The sequence below is a fragment of the Equus caballus genome, chromosome 19, assembly GCF_041296265.1.
Source record: "Equus caballus isolate H_3958 breed thoroughbred chromosome 19, TB-T2T, whole genome shotgun sequence".
Classification (NCBI taxonomy): Eukaryota; Metazoa; Chordata; class Mammalia; order Perissodactyla; family Equidae; genus Equus; species Equus caballus.
In genome coordinates this window covers 59,253,736-59,270,674 of record NC_091702.1, presented here as the reverse complement: position 1 = coordinate 59,270,674, position 16,939 = coordinate 59,253,736, and the positions used below count along the sequence as shown (strand labels likewise).

The 16,939-nt window shown below is 42.7% G+C and overlaps 1 protein-coding gene across 35 annotated transcripts in view; it reads left to right on the top strand.

Annotated features, from left to right (window-relative positions):
• The window catches only part of BBX (BBX high mobility group box domain containing), a 263,097-nt gene extending 248,078 nt beyond the window's left edge, over positions 1 to 15,019 (top strand). For 20 of the 35 annotated variants that reach the window (XM_023623822.2, XM_070242885.1, XM_023623825.2 and 17 more), the window contains 3 exons: positions 2,707 to 2,904; positions 4,854 to 5,040; positions 9,219 to 15,019. In XM_023623822.2, coding sequence (XP_023479590.2) covers positions 2,707 to 2,904; positions 4,854 to 5,040; positions 9,219 to 9,306 — 473 coding nt within the window. In that variant the 3' untranslated portion in view covers positions 9,307 to 15,019. The remainder of the gene's footprint in view (positions 1 to 2,706; positions 2,905 to 4,853; positions 5,041 to 9,218) is intronic. The other 15 variants (XM_070242881.1, XM_023623829.2, XM_070242882.1 and 12 more) reach the window with 2 other exon arrangements.
• Positions 15,020 to 16,939: the final 1,920 nt, after the last annotated feature.

The window sequence follows — 16,939 nt, the reverse complement described above, 5'->3', positions numbered from 1 at the left end:
TTGACTCATGGGTCAAAGCATGAGGCAGGCCTCACTCTTGCCTCCTCTTCCAAACTCCAGCAAGATCACATAGATACCTTTTCAAATGTGGATGACCTGCAGGCACCATGATTGTTTGTTGATCTGACAGTGTGCTTAGAGGAGATGACATCTAGATAGACGGCATTGCCTGCTTTTCAGTGATTTATGATTGTTTGTTGATCTGACAGTGTGCTTAGAGGAGATGACATCTAGATAGACGCCATTGCCTGCTTTTCAGTGATTTATGATTGTTTGTTGATCTGACAGTGTGCTTAGAGGAGATGACATCTAGATAGACGCCATTGCCTGCTTTTCACTGATTTATGAGAACTTCCAGTGTATTCTCGTTTTTTGCCTCTTCTATTTGGTCTGCACCCTGATTTACTCCTTCACTCTCTCCCAGCACACCAGCCACTGGTGTCTCTTGGCCTGTGTGCCTTTGGCACCCTGGCTCCTTGTCTGCTCATTCCTGACCTTCCTCTAGCGCCAGTCTGCTTTTAGGCCTGAATGATACATCCCATTTGCAATCCCTTTGCAGCCATCCCCTTTTCTTATATTGTGTTTTTGTCGGTTCATCTGGAACACACAGGAAAAGGAGTAACCATTAAATAGAAATGAAACCATTTGAAAGCTCACCAACAAAAACATAAGTAGTGCTGGTCAGTGGAGTATTGGTCCCCGGCCTTGAGACGCTGGAGCTGGCTGGAGGCTTGTTTTTCCCTGGCCGAGACCTGATTCCAGGCTGCGTGGCAAGAGGAACAGAATTCCAAGGCCAGAAGGCTCCTTTAGAGCTAATGTAGCCCAGCCTGCATCTTTACATGAAGAGACTGAGACCCACGGTGCCACTGTTAGAACAGCACAAAGCCAAGAGTAGAATCCAGCTCTCTCTCTGCCCGTGCTCTTCCCATTGCTTCCTCATCTTTGCGGAAGAGCCAGGTCATCTGCCCCAGCCCTTTTCTGGTCCACGCTTTTTCTTTGACCTCCTTGGTTCTTTCTTTCTGTAAGCAGTTCTTATGATATAATACACCCTTCCTCTTTGGAAGCCTGCTACACCCTATTTCCACGAGTTCTGGATTTTTCTGGGAAGAGGAAGGAGAGGGAAGCGGTTAATGCTTTTTCTGGAAGGTCCACCTGTAATGTAGTGCTCATACAGGAGAGGTGAACAAGATCCCCCCAGTTGTCAGGAGGGGCACCTGATGGATCTGAATAAGAAACTAGAGATTTTGAAGCTTGTGCATATCCAATAAAGGTTATTCAATGCTCACTGTAAACTAAGAGTTTGGCTTCTTTGTACCTATAGGAAGGTTTGGATTTCAAGGCTAATGCAGAGGTCCTGAAACTTCTTTGGAGTGTTTCTAACCAAATATCTTCTGTTTTGCTGGTAGCTTTTATTGAAGTTTAAACTAAAAAAAAAAATCTTAAAATATATACCCCCACTGACCCATGTTAAGCTAAGTGTCAGTATAAATACGCTAAAACTGTTGGACCTGGGTATAGGTCTATGATTTAAAAAGGAGCCTTTTCCCTACTTCTTGATTACTGGCTTGAAAAGGTGTTTGGGAGCATTGCCAAATAATTTTGTTGGTTTTTTTTTTTTTATAACTATTATCTTAAGCCCATTCCCATACAGCCATTTATTATGCAATATTGAGGTAAGGCCAACACACACATCGTGGTGTGATTTCTGCTTTACATGCTTTCTTTGATGTAATTAAAATCATTTCCCACTTGTTTTGGAATGAGAAGCCTAGAATCAACCTCTTGAGGGCAAAGGTCTTACAAATTCATAGCCCTCCTTTCTCAAGGATGTAGCTAAACCCAATAGAGAACTAGATGAGGCATTTTAAATCAAACCTCTGCAAGTGTTTATAGGAACAAGTGCACTTTTAACACCCTGAGTTATTCTTGCTCTGTTCTTTTCCTCTTATTTTGGCTTTTGTTTCTTCCCCTTGTATAAATACTGTCTTAGTTCCAATGCCTCCCTGCGTATGTGCCTTCTGAACTGCACCTTCAGTTGTCCTCTGGGTTTGGTTTGCATGGAGTTTGTCATGTCACACCTTGGTTTCCTGAACCACGCTCCCCTCATCTTTGTCAAGAATGAGTTCTATGGCTGTCTTAAGAGAAAGAATAGTTAAAAAAGGGAAAGATGCCTCTTCTCTCTGCCCAAAAGCCCTTAGGCCACTGGAATAAAATAGTCCCATTCGGGAAACTTGACTACGTGTGTATACTCCTAAATGCTCACTATACTCATGTCTGCATATTCTTGTCCACTTTTAAATTAAGTGAGGAGAGGGGAGATGAGCTTCTAAGGAAACTAGTATATAAAAAAAGACAAGCTTTCCCAACCCGTTGGCACCGGAAGCAAAGTCTTTGGTGGCAAATGTGTTCCTTACTCTCGACACAGTGACTCATAGGACACAAGCATGTGCTGGTCAGTGATTTACTCATATTACGGTTAGAATTACGGTACCTAAAACTGCCCTTTCCAGAGCCCCGCTGACATGGGGTACTTCATTACATATCTCACTAGGCAATGTTTTATTTCTTTTCTCATCAATACTTTGAAAACTCTAAATGTAAGTTCTCCATTCAGATGGGTCAGACCTTTAGAAATGCTTCCTTCCAAGAGCAATGATGGTGCCTTGTGTTTTTGTGTGTAACTATATATGATTTGTCCTGTTTCAGCCATATTTTCAGAAGACAAAAACACCACAGAGCCTGCTCATAAGGTTAAAAATGCCCCATCCATTCCCAACACTCCAGAGCCAACAGCAACGCAAGAACCCTTGGTGGGCAGCCAAAAGAGAAAGGCAAGGAAAACCAAGATCACACACCTTGTCAGGACAGCCGATGGCCGGGTGTCACCAGCAGGAGGTACTTTGGGTAAGAGGATGGAGCTGTAGAGCAAGCAAGTGATCATCATGGCCACGTTGGCCCGCGAGTGGCTAAGCCAACTGTGGGTCTTCACTGGAAAGTGGGTCTGTTCTGTGGGTTTGGCCAGAGTAACCTTTTCTCTCTCTGGATCTCCCTTAGAACTACGTTTCTATAGACTTCCAAATGTACATGTTTTAGTCGATGTTTTAAAATCATAGCTCTTTTTCCAAGGGCCTATCTGGAATTCCTAGAAAGAAGAGGTAATTTTGGGGTCTATCAGCTTCTCCTTCCCTTTCTCAGCATGCACAAAAACAGTCTTGATCAAGTAAATTCCTAAAATACTGGATGAGTCATGTTTCTGTGGTTCAAAGCCACTACAAGCCAGATTATCAGGTATTTAAACCAGTGCACTAAGGAATCTTGGAAAGCATTCAGCAATTCCTGTAAAGCTGATTCAGACCACGAAGGGAGCCTGAGAATGCTTCTGGATTTCTTGAGTTCTCTGGGCTAATCTTTAACCAGATCTTAACATACAGTAAATTTTTCCATTTTCAGTCGTGGCCTGTGGTCTGTTTGCTGTTTCTGGTGGCCTCCATGGGGGTCAAAGAGTGACACTGAGCATCCCCCCTCAAATCTTGGGGTGCTACAGCATCTGAGCATTAGTGGTCTTTGCTGTTGCCTTTCTGCCTTTTAGCACCTCCAGCATCTCATTCTGTCAGCCCTGAAGGAAGCATACCTGCCCCCACCCTAGTCCAGTCCCCAGGAAAAGGTCAGAGGTCCGTAATGACTTCTATACATAGAAAAAAATGTTTGAGTGTCTTTTGAGAGTAATATTTATACATATCTGATTGGTTAATCTAGTTAATAGAGATTCATTGGTTGCTGAGGTAGAATTAGAGGACAGTTAGTGAGTTCTGGGCACTTTTTCTTGTGTTTTGCATATGTAGATTGTTAGAACCATAAAGCATATTGAAGACCCCAACTTTACCCTGTCGTGTAAGAGATGAAGCTCAAGGGGGAATTTTGGTTTTGGATCCATTGAACTACTAAGTCGAAGTAGGATGAAGCCTAGAATCTAGTTTTCCTGATACTTCATCCAGCAGGCCCCTCCCTCCTTCCCTTTCCACTCGGGGTTCTGTTCTGTGATTTTCATTTTTTAAATGGTTACAGCTTCATTTTCACTTCTAGGAATAGTGAAAGGTTTTAGAAAATTTTCCCTTTCATGTAGAAAAGCACAAAGCACTTTCGTAGACATTTACAGGCTTTATCAATTGTTTTCTGTAGTTAAAATATTCTAAAACTATGATAAAGATTCCTCCTTCTCCATAATGGCTACATAGTAAAGAAAGTGTACTCACTCCCAGCAGGTGTATTTGCCTAGAGCATTTCAGCCACCTCTTTGTAAATACCAGAGGACCCCTTCTCTTCCTTCCAGTAGGTCTTCAGAGCAAAAATAGCAACTTGAGATCTCACTGGGATTGGTCACTCTCGTTGGGATTGGTGTAGGCCATCCTAAGCGGTGGTATTGGGCGTACCAAATGTCCCAGTCACCATAGAAGGGCCTGCTATGGCTTTATCAGAAGTGTTTGGTCAGCTGAGATGTTAGGGCTCTTTTACAGCATCCACAGGCCACTCTGCACAAGTCCCTTGGGTTTTATTTTGGCCAGAGCCCATTTTTCCCTGTCACTCCAAGACTGACCTATCCTTTGACTTTGGGTAAAACACAGCTCCTGAGCCCAGCTTCCGGGCACAGTGCTGCCTACAGCTGCAATTGAGCTTAATAAAGAGCTTTATTCCTTTAGGAGAGATTCTGTAAAAGCCTTAACATTCGATGGATGACAAAAATGAACTGTAAAGAATATTAGCTCATTGCACATTGTCTGGCACAGTTTTCTCTGTGTCCCTTCTTTGGAGAGAGCAGAGTGATCCTCTCATGATGGATCTGCCTTTCCTTATAGATGACAAACCAAAGGAGCAAATGCAGAGGAGTCTGCCTAAGGTTGCCGAGGTGGGCTGCCACGACGAGTGCTCCCACAACCCCGAGGCCGCCGAGACCCGGAGCAGCACCCCCGAGATGCCGGCCGTCTCTGCCTTCTTCAGCCTCGCCGCGCTGGCTGAGGTGGCCGCCATGGAGAATGTGCACAGGTGAGTGTGCAACACCTTTCTCCTCTGGGGTGCTGGGGACCCTGTTCAACTTCACCCCTCCCATGGAACAGGGGTGGAGCAGGAGACGTGGAAACCCGAATCATCCTTCCGACGTGACTTGTAAGATTTCTCACCATGCACTGGGGTTCATGAGACTTGGTTCAAGACCATTCTTGTTTATGTGACGTGTTAACAAAAGTATATGTGCTGATTAATTAGCAGTGTGGGGAAATATAGTCAGCCAAGCATTTTATTTTGTATATATTATTCTGTGGCTAAGCTTTGTTTCCATAAAGAGCCTCAGTGAGCAGAGGAGCAGTATTATCTAACCATTCAGCATGAGCTTGGAGTCACATCTCAGACCTAGGTTAGAGTCCCAGCTCTGTCACCTGCAAACTGCAAGATCTTGAACCTCTCTACCCTCAGTTTTTCCTTCTATAAAACAGGGGTAAGTGGTACTCATTTCATAGTGATGTTATGTGGAGTAATTCTAATGTCACAGTCCTAGCACATGGTAAACACCCCCATGAGGATGATGTTGGTCGCAGTGGTGGTACCCACCGAAGAAGACAGTATGGTTCAGGAGAAGGGGTATCATGGCATCTGACTCAGTCACCGGGGGCAGAAGGCCTGGGTTTTTCTTCAACTCTCTGTGTTTCCTACAAAGTAATTTGTTTCTCAGTTTTCTCATCTTACATAGAGCATAGTGATGTCCCCAAAGAATCACAAATTGTAAGGATCAGACAAGATCGTAGATGTGAAAACCTTTTAAACTCAATAAAGCCCCACAGAAAATATATTAAGTTCTAAGTATATAATTGGATATTCTGCTACTTAATGGATCCTTTGGGAAAGCAAAAGAGCCTTTTCTAAATTTGGGTATTTCATATTTTTATTCAAAGTGGATTACACACAGATGAGCTGCTTTCTTAGACTTTCCATCTTCAGTACAAAACAGCTTGACATCCTGCACAACTTGAATACCACCTGATGGGCTCCATTCTCCTTTTCCACACCCAGGTTCAGGAAGCCCTGGGCTAAGCTTTGTCTGCTTCTTGCTCTTCACCTGTCATGGTACAGTTCTAGTCTTCCTCACAAATAGCGCCTAGATATTTCCAAGAAGTCAGATTCCTTTTCATGTGTAACACTGCAAATGCTTAATGGCAAGTGAATGCTGACAGACACTGTTAAAATCTGCTCGAGTCTCTGAGGGAGATAACGCCCAGACGCTTCCACTCATGGTGTTTTACCGGTTGAGTGCAGAGAACAAACTCATTCGCATCAGTAGGAATTAACTATATGCCTGAGTGTTACTAAGTGCCCCCATAAACTGTAGAAATAGGAGGGAGTGTAAGAATTCAGAGGGGGAATCATGATTCAGGGCTCAGAAAAGGCTGCCACAGTCACCCTTGCCAGCATTCCCTTCTGAACATGACTGGTCGCACCATTGCCGTCAGCCAGCTTTGCACGACTTCCGGTTTGCGACAGCACAGAGCCTCCGCCAGCCTTCCCGCCCTCCTGACCGCCGCCCCTCCTCCCTGCCCTGCTCCGTGCAGAGGGGCCAGGTCCTTGCCTTTGTGCATCCTCCTCAGGTGAACTGCTGCACCTCCTTCCATCTCTTATTCTTTGTCCCCTTCTCTCAATCTCCTCCTGAAGCCTCTGCCCTCCTTGTGCACACCTCTTTAGACCGGCTGCCACATTGAGTTGTAATTATTTGTTCATGCTTCTGTCTACTTCCAGTATATTTTGAAAGCAAAGCACTGGTTTTATTCTTCATGTCTCCAGCTTCCTTAGTTCCTGTTATATCATGAGATGAGTGAACAAATGAATGGGTGAATGACTAAATGAGGTGTTCTTGAAGGAGGGCTGCCTGTTACCTAGCAGGCATAGAAAAAATGGTGTGAGGAAAGGTGTATGTTGGGTTTTTTTCATTACCTCCCGTTAGAAAGAACAATATTGCTTATTAGAATTTTACTATCAACCCAACAACGGGTCAGTGTCCTTAATATCTAGAAAGACAGATCCCCCTGGAGACTCTTAGTTGTAATTTGACTCCTTAGCTGTTAAAGCCGAGCTACCAGCCCGCCGTTTACCTACAGACTTAATGTAATTGTACCTGGTTGCACATCAATTATTGCTTAGGCCTCACCTAGGTTCCTAATTTAGAGAGTGGTCAACAGAGTGAAGGGTAGCAATATATTACCTGCATTCTTGCCACAAGAAATCTTAATATTAGGTTCAGAAACCCAATGTGGAAAGGCACTTCTGCAAAATTCGGGAAATAGGAAGTTGGAGTAAACGTTTGTTGAGAGCCTGTTTATTTATGGAGAGCTTTATAAGGAGGTGAGCTCATTGAACTTACTCGTAAAATCAGCCCTGCCAGGTGGATCTTTTCAGCCTCCTTTTGATGATGGTGCGGATGGTTAATGAACCTCCCAAGGGCGCACAGCTCAACTGAGTCAGGATTTGAATCCACGCCTTTGAACTCCAGTATCTTTGCCTTTGTTGTAGCGGCTGCTTCAGCGAGCATCTATCGGGTCATGGAAAGTCAGGAAGCAGCTCCCCGATCCCTCTCCTGGGAGCTGGACCCAGCGGTCCCACAGCCTTCTCTCCATCGTGCTTCTGACTCTGTTTCTTTTTCCATCAGTGAACCTGGGCTTTCACCCTGATTTCTCTCTTCTTCTTGCTCTCTTTCTTTTTACCTTGTACTTTTCATCTTTCACTTTCTTTTTTTTTTTCTTTTTGTGTTTCTTTTTCTAATACTTATTAAAATTCTTTTCACTTTTGCAATATGAGTACATATTCAATCTTAAAGGTAAAAAAAATCACATTTTAATTTCATTTCGTGAACAGAGAGTTGAACATATTGAACAGGTGCTGCTTAGAGCCTCCCCAAAGGAATAAACAGATTAATCCAGAGGTTTGATTGTAACACATGTTTTGTTTTTCTAGAATCCTAATATCTTAGGCTGTTAAGTGATCATTGGATTCTGAAATCCCCAAATGTTGTAATTTGTCTAGATTACTTTTCTTTTTTGTGCACTAAGAGAAAAAATCTTGGAGATAGTTGTGGAGCAGATAGACTTTGAGTTTTAAAGTAGCGCCTTTTGTTTGTCATAATCTGAAGAAGACACTGGATGGACACGGTCAGACCAACGGAAACATTGCTGCTACATCCTGTGTGTCAGCGCAGTGCTGTGCCTGCACACTGCTGTTGGCCAGAGCAGCGAGTGGTTGTCTAGGCTTGGTAGGCCTGCTACAGGGAGTGTCAAGAAGGTGCCCAGTCCTACGTTTTTAGAATAAGAAGCTCTGTAGAAATCACCAGGAATTTTGAACAGCTCCCTTAGAACCGTGAAGTAAATCCTATTTTTTCCTCCTCATTCAACAAAAGCTGAATGAAAAATCAGCTCTGTTCGGCATAGTTCCAATCCCAATGATGGGAATGTCCGTGAATTTTCTAGTCTTGTCTGGAGTTAGTTCTCTGTCTATGTTGACTTTGGCCCAGGTTGACTGGGTTTTCTCAGCCTCTAAAATTCAGAGTCGGTTCTGCTGTCTACCCTCTCCGCTCTCTCCCCACAGGCCTGGGAGACATTTCTGTAGCCAGGAGGGTTTCAGTGTTTGCTTTTCATTCATCCTGTTAGAGTCACAGTCCACCTCTCTCTCTTTAGGGGTCATCATTTTTATCAGCCTTAAGTTTTAAATTGAGTTTATTACGTGTCTTAAGAAATGAGCCTGAAGGTTATCAGTAAGTATGGGAGAGTTTTCCCCTTGGGCAAGTCAAGGAAAGAAAGAGGTCATTTTTTAATATCAGTGGATCCAGAGGCAGATTGTTGTCCCAGAACCACAGCCCTTGACTGAAAGCTTCCCACTTCCTAGGGAATTTCCCCACATCGGTTGGTGCTTCAGGTTTTGTCTCTACAAAATGGAGTGTGGTCCACTGGGGACAGAATATGTCGTTGAGTTGTGTGAGGGCAATTGAGGTAAGAAATCCTCATGGAGAAAATGAGAAACAAGCTCTAAGGACAAAAACGCTTTTACTGCAAGGGCCTAAGTAAGAAGTTGGCGGTAGCTATTAAACGAGATTGTGGAAAGCTTTTATAGGTTATTCATCATCCTCTCCTATTTCTGATATCACACACTCTAAATGATTTCTTCTTTTTCTTCCTCTTGTTTTGCAGAGGTCAGAGGTCGACTCCGCTCACCCATGATGGACAGCCAAAAGAAATGCCACAGGCTCCTGTCCTTATTTCCTGTGCTGACCAGTGAAGCACCCTTTCCTTGTAAAACATTGTGCTTTACCTACTCCCTAGCCTTGTCTTTCCCGAGGGATGCTAGTGAGTCCACGTGGTGGAAAATATAGACTGCACACAAGTGCTTGTCCCCTCCACGGCCCAGGTTCGCTTGAAGCGGAAGTTAGCATCCTGGGCCGGTCTGTTCTTTCAGAACTCAGAGTCTTTGAGGGTGATGTTATCTGTCTGATAATGAGCAGAAACGGGATGATCCTGGAGCTTTGCTTTCTATTGAAGGCTTTTGACGGTCTGAGGTGGTAACTTGGTAAAAGGCTGCCTTTAGTGTAGCTCATTCAGCATCTCTTTTACCAACCAGAGAGTGTGAAACTAGTTTCGTATATTACCTAGTTATTCTTTCAAAACAAAAACAGAAAACAAAAAAACAAAAACTGACGCACTGCACTAGTTATTATTAGACATTCTTAGTCTTTTTTGTACATGCAGATTTAAGTTCTAAGATGGTTTATATAATAGGTTATACCTACATTTATATTGTAGAATAATATTAAAAAGCCTGGTCCAGAGACTCCAGCAGCGCGGGCAGGCAGATGTACCATTGTTAGCGGTGTATGCTCGGCCTCGTGGTCCATATATTCTGCACTTTTCTATTTGCCACCAGAGTGGTAGTTTGCTGGCAAAAAAAAAAAAAAAAAAAAAAAAAGGACAAAAAAATTACAATTCTTACAAGCTGAATTTTTTTCTTAGCCTTGAGTGACCAAGAAGAATTTGCTTGGGGCAAATTGTGGCAAATATTTTCCCAGACCGGGGAAGAAGCGTCCTGCAGATTACAGATGCCTGATGTTTTCATGCCTCGAGGATTCTTTTCTTTTTACACAGGGGTCGAAGTGACCAATGGATCGTTCATACAAACAAAAAAAGAAAAATATTATTCAGAAGTGACCTTAGTATTGCTTCACTATTCTGAACACATTGAAGACACTCACTTCATGTGGACTGTGAGCTACAGACCTTTACATCCATCCCAGACAGACTGGACGGGGAGCAATTGCTATGCACAGCCTGATGGGCGCTGCGGGTTTTTAGAGCCATTTGAGTTTGTGTGGTTAGGGAGGGACTGAGTGAGCAATGAGGGAGGTGTGCCTGACCAGAGTGGGGCTCCCAGTCAGAGATCCACCTGCAAGTTTCTGTTTCCTTTGTGTGTTTTGTTGCTTTTGAGCATAAAACCAACCATACACAGGCCAGTGCCAAGTGGATTAACTGGCTCAGAACATTCAACATATTGACTTAACCACCTGACGTTCACGGTGTCTTGTTTCCTAGCAACAGATGCAAAGTGATAAATCAAAATTAGTCAGAGGCTACAGATTTTACAGGGTATTTGTTCCATAGCACAAAGTATTCCCCCACTCTTGCATCGCAGCACAAACTACCAAATTTTAATCATTGGATTCCAGCAATAATTTTTATTGGTTTTCAAACTGGCGGAATTTTGATAGTGTTAGTTCGAGTTTGAAGCTTTTGAATTAGATCTCTAAATGGTGACAGTTTACAAGGTTTTATCTAGCTTTCTTATTTATACTTGACTGAATTGTAATGATGATTTTTTTTTTCTAATCGTAATTCGACCTAATAGCCATACAAAAAATGACTCTCTTAGTACTGACTTAGGTTTAGCTTTTCATGGTTGTAGATATTACTTCAGTTTCGGTGCTGGAAAATATGTACAACGTACTAACAGAATCGAAAAAGAATATGGAGATTTGTTTTTTTCAAAGCAGGGAAAGAGGGCAGCAGAGCATTGGAATGGTGTCCTCAAATGCATGTTCATTGTGGGCCTGGAGGAAGAGGGAATTAGTAAGCAGGGTAATCAGAGGTGAAAGTTCAACCCCATTCACGTAGAAATAAACCAGGTGAGCCGCCCCGGATTTTAGCATAGTATTTTTACTCTGATGCTGTTTTATTAATGTTTTCTAAATTTCAAAACACAAAGTGAATGTCTGGAAATTGCTGGGTCCCAATATTGGTGGCTGTTGGAGTTTTTGGACCACTTGCTAGCAGTGATTTAAAAATTATAATTAGCTAAAATCCAAAAAAAAAAAAATAAACCAACAACAAAAATTGTATGGTGCAGAACATGCGCCTTGACAATGGTACTAACTTGTTATTCTAGAGAACACATTAGAATAGATCTATTTTTGCCAGAGCACCCTCCTTCAGTCCTCCGATTACATTTCACTAGAGTTCCTTAAGAGATTGCTGTATATTCATGGGACCTTTTTTAAAAAAGAAGCAAAACAAAAGATTACTTTTTTCTATGTGATTAATATCTTACTTGATCTGCTTTTCCTAAACCTCAGTGGCTTTTCCCTTAGGCAGGGGTGGGGCGGGCGGGCAACCTACTGGATATGACTGTTTTCAGATACTTTAAAAAAAAAAAAACCTTTTTGTAGAAATGCTTAATTTTTAAGCGGTTAGGCACTGAGAGTAGCAGAAATCCTGCAAAGCTTTATAGTCCTTTAGACACTCACCTTGTCGTTTCTCTGAGTGAAGTCTTGATTTCAATAATAGTGCTTTCCTCATGCCCTGAATCCGCTGGAGAGGGCTGTTGGTATTTTCAGGTAACAACATTTGTTAGCACAAATATTTCAGACCAACATGTAGTACCCCCCCCATTTATCATTTTCATTTCATTTCTCTCAATCTTTTTTATTTTGGAAAATCATATTGCTATGGTGTGTACCTTAATCTGCCAGCAAACACCACCTACACTAACATTTGTCCCATAAACATCCTCAAGAGAAAAAGTTGTTGCACCTTATGTATATCTCAAGCAAACCAAAATATGATGCTCTTTCTGCTTTGTTTTATTCTAAATTGTTGTATCATATCTTTCTGAAACCATTCTGAATTTAGTTGAAATTATCAATATTTATGCTTTTAACCTTAATTTCTGGATTCAAACCTGTATATAAATCTTTTGAAAAAAATTGTCCTAGCCCTTCTCTGTGATGCTGGAAGTGGATGATTTAGTCTCAGATGGAGACGCAGTACTGTTCCAGTTTTCTTTAGCCTTTTATTTATTTAGTTATTCTGGGTCTTTCCTTTGTAATTTTGAAGTGTGTAGAGTATATTATAGTAACTAACGCTGCAGCTCTAAGAAGCTGAGTGAAAGAAAAAATACTGTAAGACATCCTTTCTAAGTTTGTATCTGTTTGGATACTGTATTGAGATCAGGAAAAGGAGAAACGTCCCACAGCCACGTTAAATTAGGTGAGCTCCCAGATTCCAGGTCAAAACTGTTGCTTCATTAAAGCCCTTTTCCAAGGCTCAGTCCTACTGTTGTAATTCTGGCAGTCTCTTCCCCACAAATATCAGAAGTGCTTATGTTTAATTCTGTCAGATGAGCTTTCCACCAGGGCCATCCCCAGGCCATGCTGACTGCTTTCCCATGGTATCACTGTTACTCCGGTTCCCTCCACTAAAACCACTGGAGAAAAACAAGTGAGGGAGCACCATGAACAGCCCGGAGCAGCCCAGCTGCTCTGCTGGCTCAGAATCCAACATGTCTGGCCCCGGTCGTTTTCTCGTTCAGTCAGATGCTCCTCTGCCGGAGTCAGAGGAAATTTTGTCTGTGGTCTTTGGCTCGTCGGATGGAAATGTTTGCACCTAGGTAGAATCTCAAGCAAATTCTAAATCGATGCAGAACCGGGAGTAAGCTGACAGCTGAATGACATGTTTTGTTTATACGGTGTGGGGGAGGGATGAGATTTGTCACATCGCTCTGTCCCAAGTCTGGCATTTGGCACAATCTGGAGCAGGGGCATCCTGCTGCCTGCTAATCTGCTGTAGGAATCGTGTGTGTCTGGAGACCAGCGGCTGGAGGCTGGAGGCTGGAGGCCGGAGGCCGGCGTCCGTAGAGCAGAGGGAAGCCCCGCCACCTCGCTGGGGGAAGGCAGGAGGTGGGGAGAGGCCTGGCGGCGTCCTCTGTGAAGGGAGAGCGGACGCAATGCTGTGGAGGGGGGATCCCCTTTGGTCGCACGCTCCACAGAGCCCTGACCGAAGGCCAGTCCTCATGGCTACCTCGGCTTTAAGAGTTCATTTCAGTAAGTCCTGTTTCAAAGATTTGTCTTGTTTTGCTTCTACCTTCAGTGCCACTGTTTTCCACTGCAGTGTTTTGACTTTGCAAACCGCCTTCTCCAGAGAGAACAATGTATTGCTGAAAACGGGCAGTAGAAGCAAATGCTGTGATTGCATTTGACCCGTGAAGTATTCAGAGTGACTTCTAGGTGGAAATTAAAGCTTAGCTTTCCCCGCATAGGACCTTGTTTTGCACCTTATGAAGAGTGTACTAATTGTTAATTAGATGTTGCTTTTATTTATACAAGCATTCCCAAAGAATTAGATTTGGATTTTGTTTTTATTTGAGTTTTGGGATTTTTAAAAATTATCTTGTTTAGATTGACTAACATTATACTTAACAATAAACAGGAAACAGTTGTTCAGTTCGTCTTGCCAGCCAGGTCTGGTGAAGTATTCAGGGTCTGATGAACTCGTTGCCTTAGTTCGGCAGTGATAGCTAAGTTTATTATACTCCATCATAAATGACCTTGTCCTTTTCACTGGGGACGTTATCTTCCTTACATTTCAGAGCAAAGAGGCAACAAAAGAGAGAAAAGACAATATACTGGACTCCCTTCGTCCACCTCCATCTCTTTGTGCTATCTTTCCTTTAAAAATTATTTTATACTTTTTGTTCACAAGAAAAATAATTTTCTCTCCTGGCCAAATTTTATTCGTGGTATTATGATTCACACTAATAAATCGAGAGGGAAACCTTGTCCTTAGAAGTTCTGTGGCCACTGTTTTCTTGTTGCAATCCGTGGTCAACGTTGATCCTGCCCTCAGTTTGACTTTTATTTGCCCAGAACTCATGAAGATTACTCCTCCCTCCAAAGATTGCCTAAGAACTTGGGCCAGAACTGGTTACTGAGTGACCAGGACCGGATTCTATGCCTCCGAACCGTCCCACCCACACTGCAAAGTCTTACCTCACAAGCTCTAACCTAAATTGCAGAGGCGCCAGGATTCACAGGCTGAGAGGGATCTCTCTTTGTGGCCCCCGAGGGCCGGCCGTGTCCCCTGACACCTCACAGCAGTGCCTCGGCTCCAAGAGCGGCAGGACTGGGGGAAGGGAAACTTCGCGATCAGAGCTCAGCAAGGTTTTTCTCATTTCATTAGCCCTAAACAAGTCTCTCGCTCTCAGGAATTTGTCAAAAATAAGAGTAAAAAACCACCTGAGATTCCACCCACCCGATTATGAACTTTTCTCATAGGTTTGAATTGCTTACTGACACGTCATAAATTAACCATAGCCTCATTCGACCACCAGTTCTTAAGTCTCTTCACAGTTTCAGCATGACCTAATCACTCATTTTTTTTTTTTTTTTGCTTTCAGAAATTGGCTTGGTTCTCTTTAGAGTTGGTGTAAACATGCCATGTAATAAATGATTTCCACTTAATGGTACAACAGAATTATTGCTTTCTTAGATGTATGTGTAGTAAAAGTCAATATACACATTTATATAATTTCTTTCTTCAGAATCTTATACTTAATTTGATATTTCTAAAAATTGCACATGTAAGTCATGTGTATAACATGCTAAAGTACTTTAACTGTGATCTTAAAACTGAATAAAAATATTTAATAAAAATTTGAAATATTTTAAAGATATTCAAATATATTTCTTTACGTTCACACTCCTGGCCATAGAGCCTGTGCCTTCAATACGCCGTGTCCGCTAAGAACACTTGGGGAAATACTTTCATGAAAGTAAGACGTGTCAGCTACTTCAGAGCAGCACGTGGTAGCCTCCCCTAAACTGTTTGCCCGAGACTCTCTGTTGTCTGAGCATCCCCGGATGCTTTTCCCTAAGGTGTGGAGTGGAAATCAGCCAGACAGAGGAGGAACATGTGCTTCAGTCTGCTGCTCAGGACGAGAGCCTGGGGGCACCTCCCTGGAAAAGGGAGACCTGAACAGACGGTCTTTCCCTGAATATAACAAAACTGTGGAAGTGAGGTCATTAAGACTGAAACCTAAGGTACACACTCAGACCTCACTTTTTTTTTTTGCTGAATACCATGTTCCTGAAACTTAGACCCTTGGATGTGTCTCTTTATCCTTTGGAACCACGTACCCACAGACTGTATGATAAATACACATATAGTATAATTACATCGAGCAGGCTTAGCATTCAGACAGCCTTGGCTTCAAATTTGGGTTCTACCCATTTCCCACTGGGGTTTTGACCCTCTCTAAACCACACTTCCCTTATCTAAATGGTGGTGGTGATACTACTACTTCACACCGTTGCGAGGATGAAAAGAATATATAGGAAAATGTGAGCTTTGGGGCCTGTAACAGAAATGCTCGTTAAATGGTAATTGTTGATTTGATTATTTTCATTTCACCTCCAAGATTGGATCAGGGTGGGGAAATTCTCCTTTCTTCTTGCGTTCTTATGGCTGGACTAATAATAAAATTGACATAACAGACAACATAAAATAACATATTAACAGGAGAAAAACCCAGTTTAAGACATACATATTGGAGATGATAGAGAAATGATGCTCAGAGAGCAAACAAAGCAGGCAGTATATATATATCTTGTATGCAAAGAAATAATAAATTTGTGAGGAATGACAGGACAAAGAAACTTAGATCTGAAGAATTTAAGCAGAGTTTAGGCTCAAGGTAGTAAATTACTCAGGGTTCCCGGCGCTGAAGTCCCCAGCTGTGGTGATAAGGATGCGGGGAGAGCATCTTTCACACTGGAGATTTATTTCCTACTTTCAGGGGAGACAGAGACTGGAGGGTCAGAAAGCCATTTTTGCTTCTCAAGTAACTTATTTAAATAATCAATATGCCATTGTGGGATATTGTGGGGTGGCCTGCCCTGGGCGCCAACAGTTGACATGTTTAAGTATATCAAAATGAGATCTAAGCATAACCTCCCCTTCAAAATAAACTTCTGAGGGTCTGATGCATTAGGGGTGAGCTGTTTCAGGAAATCTGGTGGTGTGGGAAACTCAGAGTAGGTTAAATTCCCATAGCTAACTCGTATGTAGCAGTACAAGATTGCTCTATAAAGTGGGTCTACCTAATGCATTACGCTTTCCAGTACTGCACCACACTTCCTTGTAATTACTGAAATTAAATGTGTTGTGGGGAGGGAGGGGTCCATACCAAAGACTATAAATTCTGTTAGGAAAAAAGGTAGCAGAGTATACATATGTGTGGCTTTATGATCCTACACACATTACAATTACACTTGTCCTTTTGGGTAGGACATGAAATCTCTCAAGGAAAAGTGAAATTGTTCTTAACAATAGGTGAGCTAAAATTACCACTGACTCCATTCCATGCGTACGGAAAGAAGATAAAATTGTTAGTCAGGGGGCCGGCCCTGTGGCCGAGTGGTTGGGTTCGTGCGCTCCGCTGCAGGTGGCCCAGTGTTTTGTTGGTTCGAGTCCTGGGCGCGGACATGGTACCGCTCATTGGGCCACACTGGGGCTGCATCCCACATGCCCTAACTGTAGGGACCCACAGCTAAGAATATACAACTATGTACCGGGGGGCTTTGGGGAGAAAA